Genomic DNA, 16,471 nt, shown 5'->3' with positions numbered 1-16,471 from the left:
AAATGATCCTGAATCCCGGATCCCCTCCCACCCCGAGGGTCTCTCCCTGCTCCCTCCCTTTGTGCTGCCCAGCACGTCCCTGGGCTCGCTCGTGCCAGATTAGTCCCTGCCCTCCCCACCATCACCTGCTTCCAGTAGCACAGTGGGCCCCTGGCTCGCCCTGCATCTGACCTTCTCTGTCCCTTTTTGCATGCTGTGATTCCAGAGCGGGATGGTCGGCCACCGAAGCTGCAATGTCGTCCCTGACGACCTCCAGTGAGGGAGAGAACTCCACTCCCAGGTTTGTTGTCGGTTCCAGGGATGATGAGACAGATTTTCTGGGATCAAACATGAAGACAGACGAAACCGATTTCTTTGAAGACGATGAAGAGGAGGAGTCGGTAAGGAGGTCCTGGCGTTCTGGGTTGGAGCGTATGTGCAGAATTCCTGGGTCTCAGCCAGGGTTTGCGTGGTTGCTGCTGAGGCTGCAGGCAGTCGGGACTTCAGGGGACGTGGCACCAGGCTGCGTGGAACATCCATGGGGAAGAGCAATGTTATTTCTGGCAGGACGTATTGCATTGTCGTATTGGAGGTACATACTGCCTGGCAAAGAAGCAGTTGTTTTGGGCTGCTCCTTAATGGTGTCCCCCAGTGGACTCTCGTGGGAGCTGGAAGTGTGTACGGGTTCGAGTCTAGCAAGAGCTGTGAGTGCATAAGGTTGGAAGAAAATCACTTGTTTGTTCTGCATTGCTGCATTTCCACACTGTTATATTTTAAATTCAGTAAAGTTGTCGACCCTGTACTAAACTGATCTCTGCCTTCCCTTAGCCACCTGAACGGCAGATTGTGGTTGGAATCTGCGCCATGACCAAAAAGTCCAAGTCAAAGCCCATGACACAGATTCTGGAGCGTCTGTGCAAGTTTGAGTATATCACAGTGGTGATTATGGGGGAAGATGTTATTCTGAATGAACCGGTGGAGAACTGGCCCTCTTGTGACTGCCTAATATCGTTCCACTCCAAAGGTAAAACGTCTGTGGCAGGCCTTAGCCTACTTGAGATCTGGGCAATGGAGCTTCCACTCATTCTTCCCCCCCCGCCCTGTATTTCAGGATTCCCCCTGGATAAGGCGGTTGCTTATGCCAAGCTGTGCAAGCCATTTCTGATTAATGACCTTGATATGCAGTATTATATCCAGGACAGGTAGGTGTCTGCGGTCCACTAAAGCCCCTTCCCTCTTCCTTTGTCTGATTCCTCTCCTCAGCATGCTGTGCAAACTTTGGCTTCCTGGCCACAAGCAAATGAGTGAGATGGGGAGGAAGGGGACCTTTCCACTGGCTTTTAGGGGTTGTTTCTCCAAAACATGGAGGGGAATAGATTTGGGGGTGAAACCATTGAGACTTGGCATGTTTCGTTTTCTGCTGCAAATGTCTTGTAAGGAATGGCTAGATGAAGTACGAAGTGGAAGAGGTCTCACAGAACGAGACTGCCACGACTAAGACAAAAAGACTAGTCTCCAAGTAGGAGAGCCAAGTAGTGGGATGGGGTTCTGGGACAGAAATTGGGAGCAAGGCCAGGTCAAATTCTGAGGAGAGTATGTTGGTCAGACACTTCAAGAGGCTTCTCAGTCAGCTCTTGGTAGAGGCCACCGGCAGTCATGTAGTTCGGTGCATGCAGCCAGACTGCTTTGGCTGTGTATGGGTAGGGCTCATACCAGACCTCAAACCTCCTGCCATGTCTTTGGGTTGTGAGCGGTGTTCCTGTGGGTGCCGACAGGCACCCCAAGGTGTAACTGGTGAAAGAATTGCAGTTTCCCCGCTGACACAGGATGGAAAGAGGCTCTGCTGCATCTGCCTGGCCGGGGCGTTGGGCAGCTTGGTGTGACAGGGCACTCTTTGAGAGGGCAGATCTGGGTAGGTGGCGTGTGCTGGGTGTTTTGCTGTGGATTGGGCATGTGCAGGTAAATGAGCATCCATGTTTAGGCCAGGTAGAGATTTACTCTGGGACATCTCTGTCCAGAGTAGGACTGAGGCATGCCCCATAGCCTGTAGGTCTTATCTGGAGAGCATGTGCTGAGAAGTGTTGGCACTCTGTCTTGAGGCTTTTTTGTGTTCATTTGACTTTGTTCTTCATCAGTGGGAGTGAAGCCTTTCCCTTGGCATGTACTGAGGACCTTCTAGGCTCTTCTGACACTGTTTCTGTCCTCTGCAGGCGTGAAGTGTATCGGATCCTTCAAGAAGAGGGAATAGACTTGCCCCGCTATGCTGTGCTCAACCGAGACCCTGATAGACCAGAAGGTCAGTGTCCAGGCTCTACTGAAAGCCATTTTCACACACTGTACTATTTAAGATATTCTGCAGAGAACAGGTACTGAGAATCAGCTTGAAGAGGCCTGATTCACAAGTCTGTTGGTTTTTGCGGACAAGGGCCCCAACGGCAAAACTGGCTGACTGGCCAGGACTGAAGGGCTTCGGCTCTGGGGCTGTCTCACCCTTGCCTAGCATGCTGCTGCTGTGCTTTGTCTTCAGAGTGCAACTTGGTGGAAGGAGAGGACCACGTGGAGGTAAATGGAGCTGTTTTCCCAAAGCCATTTGTAGAGAAGCCAGTCAGTGCTGAAGACCATAATGTGTATATTTACTACCCGACGTCAGCAGGTGGGGGCAGCCAGCGGCTCTTTCGGAAGGTGAGGAGGGGGACGCCGGTTTTGGTGTTGGAAGCAACAGACCTGTGGCTCTGAGACCCATGTGGCTTCAGGAGGGAGTGTTGGGGCAGGTGAAGGGGAAAGGAAGGTTTTATGTTGGGGAAATATGACCTTCTTAGAACTTTTAGTTCAACCCCATCTACTTGGGAACTGCAGAAGGACATATTTTAGTGGTAGTGCTGACTTCACCTTCCCCATCCTCGGTTTGATCTGCGTCCTGTCTAGCAGTCACGGAGAACTGTATCCCTTATCGAATTGCATGCTGTTTTTTCAAGATCACTTCCTCAGTTTGTCAAGATGATTTTTTTTATGTTCCTGTCCTCTAACATCATTGTTGCCCTTCTCAGCTTAGTGTAGCTTGCAAATGTGATGAATGCAGTATTTATTCATAGATTCCACAGGGAGTCTGCCCTTACTCACTTCCTCCACTTTGCCAGCGAACAGTTAATAGCTGTGATGTATCTTTTTTCCAATCAGTTACGCATCTGCCATTAGTAATCTTAAAGTGATTGTTTCCTTAGCTAACATACAGGCATGCCACTTGAGGTTGTATTCAAAGCCTTACTAAAAATGAAAACAACCTCATCCTTTGTCCATAAGATCAGTCAACTGTCCTAGAAGGAAGTTAAATAGGTCTGATTATCATCTGTCATCGTGTATTTTCATTTGCTTATTAGCTAGGCTCCGTACTTTCTAGGTCTTTATCCATTGTTTTTTTGTTCCGTATCCTTGTAATGATTGGATTCAACCTAATGGTCTATAATAACTTTTCTCTGCTTTAAAGCCTGGAAAAGGACATACTTGCTGTCTGCATTTTGGAGCCTCTTTTGCCCTCCATAAATAAGTGTGCTGTAATAGCTGGGGGTTCTGAGAGGCATTCCGCTAATTCTCTACATATGGGATGAAACTTACGCTTTTTGTTTTTCTTCCAGCTAAGAAAAGGAGCCCCCCGCTCTTCCCTGAGGTGTTTATTCTGTGCTTTCAGATTGGCAGCCGGAGTAGTGTGTACTCCCCAGAGAGCAGTGTGAGGAAGACAGGCTCGTACATTTATGAGGAATTCATGCCTACAGATGGCACTGATGTCAAGGTAAGGAAAAGGCTGGAATAGCTCCTTCCTTCTCCGGGCCTGGGATGGCTGAAGGTTGGGCAGTCCTACTTAGTCCTGCTTAGCTTCTGGAGTGTTTGTTTAAGCTGTGAGGTGCTGACTGTGCAGCTTGGATCCCCAAGGGGGGAGCGGGTGTTCTGTAGGTCATAACAGGAGGAATGCGCAAGACCATCTGATCTTCTTCTCTCTGTGTCTGCAGTAGAAATACCTTCTGGAAGCTGCAGTTAGTCTAGGTGGTTATGTCAGGTGTAACTATTTCTCTTCCCAGGTGTACACTGTTGGGCCGGACTATGCCCATGCAGAGGCTCGCAAATCCCCTGCTTTGGATGGGAAGGTTGAACGGGACAGCGAAGGGAAAGAAATCCGTTACCCAGTCATGCTGACTGCCATGGAGAAACTAGTTGCCCGGAAAGTCTGTGTAGCCTTTAAGGTCTGTGTTTTCTCTCCTGTGCAAGCAGGATACTCCACGAATGTCTGATTCGAATCTCAGTCAGTGTTAAAGCTTGAGCTCTGTTACCCTGATGTGTCTCTGGTGTGGCGGTTTTCCACACCTGATGCCAGTTGCCATCTCTGCTGGCTGGGTCCAGCTGGTCCTGCTGGCCATGGCAGTTTGCTGGTCAGAGATGACTGGGAAGGCAGGAGGGCCTGCAGCAAATGCCCTCTGTGCTGGCAGGTGGCTCGTGTCCAGCATACACCTGAGCATTTAATATCAGATTCTGAGCATGCTGCTCTCCATCTGACCTGCGCTTGTCCTGCCTTTACTGTTTCCTAGTTGTGTTTGTGTGGAAAGCTTGGTCTTCTTTTCTTCTGTTTTTTCTTTTTGTTGTTGTTGTTCTGTTTTTGATCTGGCTTTGGTGCACATTTGTGTTCTGTTTTACAGGTCGGTAGAGTGAGTGCGTGAGTCTAGGTATGGTTACGTGACATGTTCAGCAATGTCAGCAGAAGAAGCACTTGGCTACTTCTTCCCTGCTTGCCCCTGCTGCAATCTGCAACCCATGCAGTTGTGCTGATACAGCTGTGGGCTTGTTCTACCTTGTAGCCTTTTCCACATAGTGATGGATGTCTTTGCCTGCACCGCTTATTGTCTATACTTGTCAGTCTGGGTCAAAACAGTTGGATTTAGAGGCAAGAGCAGGAGAGCCAGGAGCTGCTCTCTCTTAAGCCTTTAGAGCTCTGGGAGGTAGGGGGGCAGCCCTGATGGCTAATCTGGAGGCTCGTGGGTTGGGCCTTTGATGCAGCTGTGAGGGTGTAAAGGTTCCTCTGAAGGGCCTGTTACTGCTGGCTAGTGGCTGTATTTTCACACCTCTTCAAGGCTCATGAGGTAGGCATAGAGCGGAGGACGGCTGCAGCACCAGCGGAGCTGAGCTGGGCAGCGTACGCTGGCCGGGTCTGTGCGTGCGCCCCGCTTGGCTGGGCAGCTGCTGTCCCCTTGCTGCAGTCCCTCACCGCGTGCCTGAGTCCTGTGTCCTCTGCTTCCTCGTGCAGCAAACAGTGTGTGGGTTCGACCTCCTGCGGGCAAACGGCCACTCTTTTGTTTGTGATGTGAACGGCTTCAGTTTTGTGAAGAACTCTATGAAGTATTATGATGATTGTGCCAAAATCCTCGGGTATGTAAAATTCAAGTTTTGATAGCGGGTAAGGTAACTCATAGCAAAGTAAAATGAATGTGGAGTCCTCATCAGTATGTTGGACAAGTCTGCCGGTGGTTCATATGGGGACATTTGTTCAGCAGGTGAAAGCTTGGCTCTGGGAGGAATGGGTTAATTATTTTTAGACCCTGGAGCTCCTGCCTGCATTGGCATTAGCTGTCTTTGTCTACAGCCAGATGTATCTTACCGGACTTTTCACTGGATGCTAAGCCCAGCTGCAGTATTGGTGATGTGAGGGAAACTGGTGTCCCTTTGGGGTGCCCTAACTAGCCCATGGTGTGATAGGTGTCTCTGCAAGGAAGGTGGGGAGAAATTCTGGGCTTTCTTCAAATCTTTCAGCTGGACCACTAAGGAGGAGGTGGAGAACTAAAGGAATGGAATTGCTTGTGAGTTTTGTATTCTAATTTCTTCCAGAAATATAATCATGCGGGAATTGGCTCCCCAGTTTCATATTCCCTGGTCCATCCCAACAGAGGCAGAAGACATTCCTATCGTCCCCACAACTTCAGGCACCATGTGAGTACCTGCCATCTTCTCAAAAGAATGCTGGTGATGGCTACATGAGGGACAAAGTGCAAACCCTGTCCAAAGGACAGCCACCAACCAGCAGCATGGCATTCTCCAGCTGCTGTGTTGGTTGCAACCTGAAGTGCCTGTGGAAAGGCTTAGCCGTGCACACGAAAGGGGTGATAGATGGTAAATTAGTCGTAGGTTTGATGAATGCAGATGAGCAGTCATTGAAGGAATTATGGAAACTGCTCACATGGCTTTCGGAGGGCCCAAATTCTTGATCAGCACAGGAAACAGATTAGGGCATCGCTGTAGCTGGCTCCCTGTTCAGTAGGCTGGTACTCGGAGAAAATGCATGTTGAGCTGCCAGTGAAATGGGTGGAAAACAATTAGCTGAAGGATTCATGTTACGTGTACACTTGGCAGACCCTTATTTGATACTGTTGGCCTTACCAGTTTTCCACCACATAAGGCTAAAAGACCAAAGGCAAAAGTTTCTTTGTGATCCTCAGCACATTTGTATACTTGTATGAAGTGAACAAAGTAGGTGCTACAGAAAAGGTAGATTGAGAGTATGTATTCATCCTTCCTTTACGGTGTGATCATTTGGAAAAAGTTGGCAGGCACAAACACTGCACAGCTCACAGGGCTGCTGGCTTCAGTGACACCTTGTGACAAGGAGACTGGTAGAATCGATCCCCGTTTCTCTGGGATCCTATAAGAAATAGTTGGATATTGTTGTATCTGAAAAAGCAAGCTCATGTAGCCCTTCTGAAATTAGCCAGCCTAACTACTGGTTCCTGCAGGTGGCTTATTGCTATGGGATCTTTCTACATACAGCTCTTACTGGTTGCTCGAAGACAGGACCCCAGCTGTATAACTATTCTTCTGAACCACGTTGTTTTTTCCTGGGTCTTTCTACGTGGTCCTATGAGCATTACACAAGTTGGGCATGAAAACAGGCTTGGCCCAATTCAAAGTGCTGTTTCTGTAGATACTGTAACATCCAGCCTGGTCCTTTCTGCTGCAGATGTGGTTCTGCCTTTCGTATTACGGTACTGTGGTGCTTTTCCCTGATAGGAAACCAGATGACCTGGTAGGGTCTGCAGAACTTTGACTACTTTTACAGCCTTGGCACTTGTGCCTGGTTTAGTCTGGGATAAGTTCTGCTACTGATGAGGAAAGAAGCTGTCAAAAGGATGGAAGTGAAAGAAAAATGGAAAACTGCTTTCTGGTGGCAATTCTGGAGTGCAGGGGCACATTTGTCAGGTGTATCTTGTGTTTCCCCAGGATGGAGCTTCGTTGTGTTATTGCAGTCATCCGGCATGGAGATCGCACCCCAAAGCAGAAGATGAAGATGGAAGTTAAGCATCCCCGGTAAGAGTCAAGGCAAGAAGATGCTGTGCTGCTGGGGAGTGAGGAGGGTCCGTTTTCTGAATCAAGAGGAGGAGCAGAAGGGCTGAGTGCATGGGAGGCAGTGGTTTTTCCTGGCTCCATTCAAGCAAATGCTTTCTGCCCAGCTGAGGGAGCCCGCTTTCCCCATAAGGATCCTGGCACCTTTCGCGTGAACACTGGAAGAAAGAGTGAAGGTCTGCTAGGTGCTGCAAAAGGAAGTGCCCCACTAGAATAGGAAGCTAGTGGCTGCTTCCTTTTCTTACCTGCGGCTGGAAATGTTTTTTTCAGAATTTGTGAAGCACAGGAAGGAGGCAGTGGGCCTGCTGCTTCTCCGTGAAGAACAGAGCATGAATGCATATGTAGGGATGACAGTCCTTGTAGCACTGAAACAGCAGAAAATGGATCAGGGTTCTTTGTTGTCTGTCCAGGTTCTTTGAATTATTTGAGAAATATGATGGCTACAAGACAGGGAAGTTGAAGCTGAAGAAACCAGAGCAGCTACAGGTGAGGGGAGTCCTCTCTGGGGTTACTGTGTGGGACATGCAGGCAATATGGATCCCAGCGCAAGGCAATTCTTTGAGAGGGTGGAAACCCTCAAAAGGGCGACAGTCTGGCGCACGAACGCTGCCATTCTCATTCCCCACCCTGTGCACACTCAGCTGGGTGATAGTATGGCAGCGGAATAGAAACTGTTCCTGGCTGATGCGAAGACTGTAGGATGGGGACAACCTGATGCAGGTTGTGAATCTGTTGTGGTTGCCTCTGGTGAAAGATGGGTCCGGGCTAGGGAGTGGGGCAGTTGGAGGCACCTGCTTCGTTCTGAGCGGGGCTGGAGCACAGGGTGGGGATGAAGCAAACTGCAGTGTAAAAGTTCGTCCTGCCTGAGCTGTGTCTTATGAAATTACGTGTCTCTGATGGGTGTCTGTGTGGACCTGATGCTGGGTGAAGCCACCCAGAGGCCTTGCAAGAGTACAGTGGTGAGTCTGAGGCAGAATTGCTGGGTGCTTGAGACTGTCTGCTCTCTAACAGGAAGTGCTGGACATTGCACGGCAGCTTGTGGTGGACCTGGGAACCCACAGTGACTGTGAGATTGAGGAGAGGAAATCCAAACTGGAACAGCTGAAGAGCGTCTTGGAGATGTAAGGGTTCATATCTTGGGGCACCGTGAGTTTGTCTCAGAGCCGCGGGTCAGCGTGCAATGTAGAAACAAGCTGTGCTGCTGATGTCCTGGCCAGCTGGCTCCCCAGAGGTCAGAGTCTCCTCCATCTCCTGTTAGCAGCTGTACATGAAAGGTGCCATGCTCTTAACGTTTTCTCCTTAGCATCAAAATCACTGCTGATTCTTGTTCCAAGCGTGTCTGGTTTTTGGCTAAATGACTTGAGACAAAACTGAGCTTCCTTTGCTGTGGGAGAGGAACTGGAGTCCTGTAGGGACCACACTGATATGAAGCATTTTGATAAATTTGGAACAAATCTCGTTTTAAATAAGGTTGTCCTGGTGCCAAAAGTTTAACAAAAAGGAGCTTGGAAAACATGAAAAGATGTTTGTGTCGTCTTAGGTTTTGTACAGCCAAAATAAAAGACAATATGGTAGTGTTGGCATCTTAGAAACAAAAGAAGGGTTTCTCTCAGAACTGTAGCTTGCTGTGGCATACACCATACACAGGCAGTGCCTGTGTTCAAGCCATGTCTGTGGAGCACAGAGGATGAATTTTTGCTATGATTCCTTTCCCTGTTCTTTCTGCTCGTGAGAGATGTGGTTATCCTCAGAGCGGCTGGCAGATCGGTTTTTTTGTTCTGTGATCTCATTAATTCACTTGTTAAAGATGTCGACAGAAATTAACTAAGGTTGATTTAAGACCCGGTGGGGTATGAGAGCACAGAGTGCTGTCAGCTGAAGAGCAGGCAAGTAAATAGAACTTTGAATTTCATTTGGGGGAGTTGTTTGGCTTTTTTGGGGGGTGCATGCCAGGTCACAGGTAGATGGCAAAAATGTTCATGTTCTGTGGCAATTGGTGCTGCAGCAGAAGGTCTCTTGCCTGTGCTGTATTTTTGCTGTGTGCTGCCTAGGGACCTCTGGGCAAAGGGTGAGTGGAGTTGATTTGTTTAAATTTTCCCCCCCCCTCTCCTTGTGACAGGTATGGACATTTTTCTGGCATTAACCGTAAGGTTCAGTTGACCTATCTGCCTCATGGACATCCAAAAGCTGCAAGTGAAGATGAAGGTAAAGAAACCTGATGTTGCTGCCATGATCTTCAAGCCTGGTGTTCAAGAGTGTGTGCAGCTATCCTACCTGTATAGGCCTCTGGATGTGCAAGCAAAATTAGTGACCCATATCTTATTTTTGCTCACATCATACGAAGGGTTGGAGTGATGCATAATGTACTGTACCAATATACCCTGGATGGTGTCACAGGGCTTATGCTTCCAATTTCATGAATGTCAGCCTATACCTTTAAAAAGTAGCGACTCTTAATTCGTACTTTCTGGTTTGGTTCCTGGGGATTTTGGGTCAGGCTCATGTTGAGAACGCTCTGCAAGGTGCTGATGACAACCTCTTCTTCCTCCCCTCCTCTCCCCCTGCAAGCTCAGCTTTGAGATCTGATGTAGTGAGTACCTGTTTGTCTCCTAGAAGCTCGCCGAGAGTCTTCCCCATCCCTTCTCCTGGTGCTTAAGTGGGGTGGAGAGCTGACACCAGCAGGAAGAGTCCAGGCAGAAGAGCTGGGGCGAGCCTTTCGCTGTATGTACCCCGGTGGCCAAGGTAAGCTTTGTCCATGTATCTCCGCTCCTGTCCTGTGACTGTGCCGGGCTGCCCAGCCCGGGTGACTAAGCACCAGCGTGAGGAACGCTCAGACATCTGTGGGCTGCGTGCAGCCCGTGTGACTCGGGTCATTGCTGGTTTTGTTCTTTTGACTTGACCCAGTAAGGATAAATAATTCAAGTGGGTTTTGCACCCAAAGATCCCTAAGCTGGCTAGAGATGTCTGCTGCCGTGGTTAAACTTTAGTGTGTCTTGGAGCACAGTAGCATTCTTTCAACTAATGTGCCAGTATTCAAAAAAGAGAAGCCATTCTAATAAGATACATTCTGATGCAGCAAATACGATTCAAACTTTAGGTATGATTAACAAGGAATTTAGGTCAGATGTAGAGAACAGAGGAAGTCTGTCTTGGAACGCAGATAATCTGCCTGGAGACAGAAGAAGAGGAAGGTAATTTCTCCATGTTTTCTCCGCCATAATTCTGTGACTCTGAAAAGCATTTAGTACACACATAGATCAACAAGACCCCAAAGGGGGAAAAAAAAAAAAAAAAAGGCTGAGATTGCCTTTTTCATCCAAGTAAAGAGTCAGAAGTAATACACTGCTATTGTATTGATCTGATGAGACCAGTATTGGATACTGCTTATCTTTGACTTGTATGTTTAATTAATTCAATTTAATTAATTAAATTTCAAATTAATTAAGCTAATTTAAATTGAATTGGAGAAGATTTCCTTCTGGAATAAAGAAGAGTTACCCTTGGTGGAAGATGATCAGGTCAGGGAATACTTAAGCAAACTGGACATACGTAAGTCCATGGGCCCTCACGGGATGCACCCACGAGTGCTGAGGGTGCTGGCAGATGTCACTGCGAGGCCACTCTAGATTATCTTTGACGATTGTGGGGACTGGGGGAGGTGCCTGAGGACTGGAGGAGAGGAAATGTCACTCCTAGCTTCAAAAACGACAAGAAGGAGGACCCAGGGAACTGCAGGCTGCTCAGCCTCACCACGGTCCCTGGGAAGGTGATGGAGCAGCTAATCCTGGAAACGATTTCTGGGCACACGAAGGATAGGAAGGTGATTGGGAGTAGTCAGCATGGATTCACAAAGGGAAGTCATGCTTAACCAACCCAGTGACTTTCTACAGTGAAGTGACTGGCTTGTTTAGATGAGGGGAGAACAGTGGCTATGGCCTACTTTGACTTCAGTAAGGCACTGTCTCTGGTAACATCCTCATAGCTGATGAAGTGTGGGCTGGATGAGCAGGGAGTGAGGTGGATTGAAAGCTAGCTGAACGGCTGGGCTCAGAGGGTGGTGATCAGTGGCACAGAGTCTGGTTGGAAGCCAGGAACTAGTGGTGTAGCCCAGGGGTGAAAACTGGGTCTGATCCTCTTTAACATCTTCCTTCATGGTCTGGATGATGGGGCAGAGTGTACCCTCAGCAAGTTTGCAGATGACAGAAAACTGGGAAGAGAGGCTGATACGCTGCCATCCAGAGGGACCTTGACAGGCTGGAGAAATGGGCTGGCAGGAACCTCATGATGTTCAACAAGGGGAACTGCAAAGTCCTGCCTCTGGGGAGGAACAACCCTCTGCACCAATATATGCTGGGGGCCAAGCAGCTGGAAAGCAGCTTTGCAGAAAAGGACCTGGTGGTCCTGGTGGACACCAAGTTGAACATGAGCCAACAACGTGCCCTTGCCACGAAGAAGGCGAATGGTATCCTGGGCTGCATTAGGAGGAGTGTTGCCAGCAGGTTGAGGGAGGTGAGCTGTGAGGTCAGATGCTTGTGATCTCAAGAGCACATTTTTAGCAAACGTGAAGATAAACTTTCCAAAGATGAGGAAACTAGATGCACGTGGTGCTGCTTATTGCAAGGCGCTAACAAGTAGAGCAGACTGTCAGTGCACAGAGACTAAAGGAGGAGGAGCAGTAGTGGACAGAGGATCTTCATGACAAGGCCTGTGTGCCATTCTTGAAGATGGGAACGGTGAGTTAGAAAGGCTGGGGGCTTCCTGATGCTGTTGTGGGTCTCTGAAGCCCAGAGCTGAAAGGATCAGCCACTGACTTGGACAAGAGACTGGGAAGACCAGAGAAGACAGTGTGCAGGAGAGGCAATGCCAGTGGACGTACAGGGAGTAGATTGCAGCGTAATGAGGCAAAACCTGAGAGAAGAGACCTGTCTGCCGAGCTCTGGTCAAGTGAAGTGCTGTTACCAGCAATCTGGGCTGAGCCCTAAGGTATGGTCTATGCCAGTTCTGAACTGACTGTTCCATATCTGGTGAGCACCAAGTGGCTGCCCTCGAGCTCACAGCAGGACTCGGTCTGAGCATGTACAAGGTGACTTCAGTCCTTCTGAACCATAGCTTTGGAGACTTCTGCTTCAGGTGGTTATTCATGGAGAGGGAGAGATCTTATTTTGCAGTGAGATGCTGTGTTCCTGGGTAGCAGCTGGTACAGGGCAGCTTTGTCCAGATGTACAGCTGACTTCTGGCTGGTGTCTGTCCTTGTCTAGCAGGGTGTTTCTCTGAGTTGTGAGCTCAGAGCTGGGAGCAGTTTTCCCATCTTCTCAGGCAGTGTGACTGGGTACTGTGCAAAATCATCATGGGATTCCAGGCAGCAGCAAATTAGTCACCACTGCAGTGTCTTTGGAGGGTCAGACTCAAGAGCTGCATGAGTTGCTTTCTCCCATTACTGATCTGACTCCTGTGGTTGACTCAGCCATCATAAATAAACCGGCATTTTGTGCTGCAAGATAATCGTAGCTCTACAGGATATGCTTTGGAAGCCAGGTGCCTCCCTACTGAATAGCTCTGCCTGCAGTTCTGATGGCAGCCGTACCTGCTCTTGTGCAGAGAACAAGTAGAAAGAGGCAAAGTTTTTTTTGTGCATCTTTATTCTGCACAGGGGTATTCAGGCTAGCAGAACAGTTATGGACTGTTCAGAGAGGGTTGCTGCAGAATTTGGGCAGCATCAGACTTGACTGGTGAATGCTCACTTTCTTCCTCAAAATGAACTTTCCCAAGTTAAGCAAAGCCTGAATCAGATTTCTAGTCATCATGTATGGCTAGAACTGTCTATTTTGGAGCAGCCTAAATGCTGGCTATGAAAGTGATTAATTCTCTACATAACTTTGTTACTACAATAAAGTTTCTTGTCTAAAGCAGTATATTCAGCTGACAGTTTTGCAGGTGTCAGAATATTAATTTTGAGTTTGTTCTCTGTTCCAGGTGATTACGCTGGTTTCCCTGGATGTGGCTTGCTCAGGCTGCACAGCACCTACCGTCATGATCTCAAGATCTACGCCTCAGATGAGGGACGAGTTCAGATGACAGCAGCAGCTTTTGCAAAGGTCCTTCCTCTCTTTTGGGCATCTGTTAGTTCTGCTACCTTAGCCTTAAAATATGCCAGTTCTAAAGGAAAACCTCTGGTGATGGGGAAGGAGCTGTCCTAGGAGCTTCCCCCTCTCTGTTGGGAGGACGGTGGTACACTATGCTAGTGGCAAGTGGCAAGTGTATGGGGCGGTACTGGAAATCCAGTGTAGCTGCACATGTATGTTACCTTTGGTATCCTGCCCAGGATAGGACTCTGACTGGAGAAGGAGTTATTTATGGAGTATTGCTGGTGTTTGATGTTAGAGCACATCAAACCTGTTGCTGAGTATTAACTGCCTACAAAATGAGTGCTTCTTGGATGACTGCCCAGTTAGAGGGGTTATTCCTTGACTGCTGGATTTAAAAGGGGAATGAAATGTCTTTGGTGCAGTGTGGGGTGGGGGCTGGGGAGAAGACAGGTTCATCTGTAGCTAAAGCTTGAGCCAAGGGGAATCCTGTGGTGACCTTAGCTGTTCTTCAGGGCCTCTGCTGTATCAACTTTTTCCAGCAAACCGAGTCGGCTGCTCAACAATTGCCTAGACAAATGCGGGGCTGCTGCAGGCAGAGCTGGCCTCTTGCCTCAGATGGCTCTAGAAGCATGCCAGAGTCACTGATGACTGTAGGTGCTGGTGCTGTAAAACTGCTCTTTAAGGACAGCTGAGATTTCACTCAAGTTGACGGAAGGCTGGCCATGAAACCACCAGAAATGTTTGTTGCTTGGGTTGCACATAGCTGAAATCTTGTCCTGTGTTGCTTTAGGGTCTGCTGGCCCTGGAGGGAGAGCTGACCCCCATCCTGGTGCAAATGGTGAAAAGTGCCAATATGAACGGTCTCCTGGACAGTGACAGTGATTCCCTTAGCAGCTGTCAACACAGAGTGAAGGCACGACTGCATGAAATCATGCAGAAGGATGCTGAGTTCTGTGAAGAGGATTATGAAAAGGTAAAGCACCTGTGTGGCTTTATTGCTTCCTGTATCTGGAAGGAGAATAGCATTGCTCCAGTGGTTTGACGTGAAGCCTGCTGGTATGTGAACAGTAGTTTGGTTAGTCTGAGATCAGTCCTGGTCAAAATTGCGGGACATGGACAGAACTTAGGAAGGGAGAGGGCAGCTTAATAGCCCCTGCGCTTCTCCAAGTGAAAATCCTCAGTGTTGCTCCACTGTCCCCTTCGAGAATCATCATAGTACCTTCCTCTCCCTTTAGAAGTCCCAGTCCCTTTAGAAGTCCCAGAGTTTTATTCTCATGGGTGTCCTAAAAGAAGAGTTCTTGTGGTTTACTGCATGCTGCCCAGAACAATCCCAGTTGCTGTGGACGGGGCGTATGCCTTGCCAGATTCTAGGTCTGTGCTCTGTGCATGTGTGAACAGATCTTTTGGATACAAACCCTTTTGTGGTCCTGTCAGTGTCCGATAACTGCAGAGTAGAGAGCATGGGCTACATCCAGCACAGCAACCAATAAAAGCACTATAGCTGCTTCTCCAACAAGTCCTCAAAACACTGTTTTTCCCAGACTCTGAGATCTGATTACCAGACTGAAATCCGTTACCATTAAGGAACATATTTATCACCTCAAAGAACTTCTACGAAGCCCTTCTGCTCAAGCACAGAAGCAAAGTGAGACAAGAGTGGCTATTGTAGGTAGAGGGAGGTCAGATCTGATAGGAGCAGTTGTTTGCTCCCTCTGAGTTTGGTCCTGAGAAAGTTTTTAAAACATGCCTAACTGCCCCTAGGAATAGGCCAGCTTATTACGCTCAGCACGTTTGTACCTAATCAGAAAGCAGTATAGCTGCAAGAGGCAGACATTTTGTGTTCCCAGTTTGTAAAGATACTAACTAATCTCTGCTGGTATCTTCTCTCAGCTAGCACCTACAGGCAGTGCTTCTCTGCTCAACTCCATGACATTTATCCAGAACCCAGTAGAGGTCTGTAACCAGGTGTTCACTCTGATTGAGAATCTCACCTCCCAGATACAAAAACGTCTGGAAGACCCAAAATCTGCAGGTGAGCATCAGAACTGGAGAGTGTCTGGAGCAGATTGATTTGTTGTTACATCTTCAGAGCTCCCAAACGCTGCTATGGTTTATGTTTGTCTGTAGCAAAGAAATTCTAAAGTGAAATTCTGTATGTACTATTGATGTAGAAGGCTCCTATTCCACTTTCAACTGCTGTTAAAGAGAGCTGTAATGTAAAGGAAATGATATGTGCGTCTTGGGTTTACAGCGAATGTAAGCAGCAGCAGTGGAGCCTGGAGAGGTATGCCTGATTTTTTCCAGCATTTCTTGGAGGGGAGCTCAAGACTATAAAGAGCAAACTTTTCAGTCACAATTTGCTCATCTCTAAGAACTTTCCTAATAACAGTGCAGAGGTTTTAAAAAGGCATCTGTGGGACATTTCACACCATTTACGGCAGATATAAGCCAACAGGCAAGCAGTTTCACTTTTCTCAGGTATTTCAGAAGTAGCTTATTGCTGCAGGTTAAAACTCTGTGCAACAGGTCCCGTGGCTTTTCCAGTCTAGGATTCCTGTGGGTGACACAATAATCAGAGCCCTTCTGTGCTGGGAGAAGTCAGTCATAGCTGTCACTTGAAATCTATGCAGAAGTAGTCATGATGTGAATGTGGTTTGGTGTTCTCTGCTGTTCAGACCTGCAGCTGTACCACAGTGAGACTTTAGAACTGATGCTGCAACGCTGGAGTAAGCTGGAGCGAGATTTCCGCATGAAGAATGGGCGTTACGACATCAGCAAGATCCCCGATATCTATGACTGCATCAAGTATGATGTACAGCACAACTGTGCACTGAAACTGGAAGGCACAGCTGAACTCTTCAAACTCTCCAAAGCCCTGGCAGACGTGATCATACCCCAGGTACAGCCTGTCCTGCCTGTGAGATGATGCCTGTGGTGTCAGTTTCTGACCCTTCCCCTGTCTGTTTTTTCTCCATTCTCTTGCACGTTAACTCTCAAGGCAGCATATCACAGGTATTTCTCAGATATAT

At 48.2% G+C, this 16,471-nt stretch overlaps 1 protein-coding gene across 8 annotated transcripts in view; it reads left to right on the top strand.

Moving 5' to 3' along the window:
* Nucleotides 1-16,471, top strand: part of PPIP5K1 (diphosphoinositol pentakisphosphate kinase 1) — a 50,229-nt gene that overhangs the window by 5,109 nt on the left and 28,649 nt on the right. For 6 of the 8 annotated variants that reach the window (XM_072869615.1, XM_072869614.1, XM_072869613.1 and 3 more), the window contains 18 exons: nt 206-380; nt 808-1,003; nt 1,091-1,181; nt 2,190-2,275; nt 2,507-2,661; nt 3,665-3,766; nt 4,053-4,214; nt 5,270-5,391; nt 5,848-5,949; nt 7,234-7,320; nt 7,767-7,842; nt 8,368-8,477; nt 9,476-9,561; nt 9,970-10,098; nt 13,330-13,451; nt 14,233-14,415; nt 15,333-15,474; nt 16,118-16,341. In XM_072869615.1, coding sequence (XP_072725716.1) covers nt 234-380; nt 808-1,003; nt 1,091-1,181; nt 2,190-2,275; nt 2,507-2,661; nt 3,665-3,766; nt 4,053-4,214; nt 5,270-5,391; nt 5,848-5,949; nt 7,234-7,320; nt 7,767-7,842; nt 8,368-8,477; nt 9,476-9,561; nt 9,970-10,098; nt 13,330-13,451; nt 14,233-14,415; nt 15,333-15,474; nt 16,118-16,341 — 2,322 coding nt within the window. In that variant the 5' untranslated portion in view covers nt 206-233. Of the gene's footprint in view, nt 1-205; nt 381-807; nt 1,004-1,090; nt 1,182-2,189; nt 2,276-2,506; nt 2,662-3,664; nt 3,767-4,052; nt 4,215-5,269; nt 5,392-5,847; nt 5,950-7,233; nt 7,321-7,766; nt 7,843-8,367; nt 8,478-9,475; nt 9,562-9,969; nt 10,099-13,329; nt 13,452-14,232; nt 14,416-15,332; nt 15,475-16,117; nt 16,342-16,471 lie in introns of those variants that run through there. The other 2 variants (XM_072869612.1, XM_072869616.1) reach the window with 2 other exon arrangements.

This window comes from Ciconia boyciana, chromosome 8 (genome assembly GCF_034638445.1).
Source record: "Ciconia boyciana chromosome 8, ASM3463844v1, whole genome shotgun sequence".
Taxonomy (NCBI): domain Eukaryota; kingdom Metazoa; phylum Chordata; class Aves; order Ciconiiformes; family Ciconiidae; genus Ciconia; species Ciconia boyciana.
This window is presented reverse-complemented; position numbering and strand designations above follow the sequence as displayed.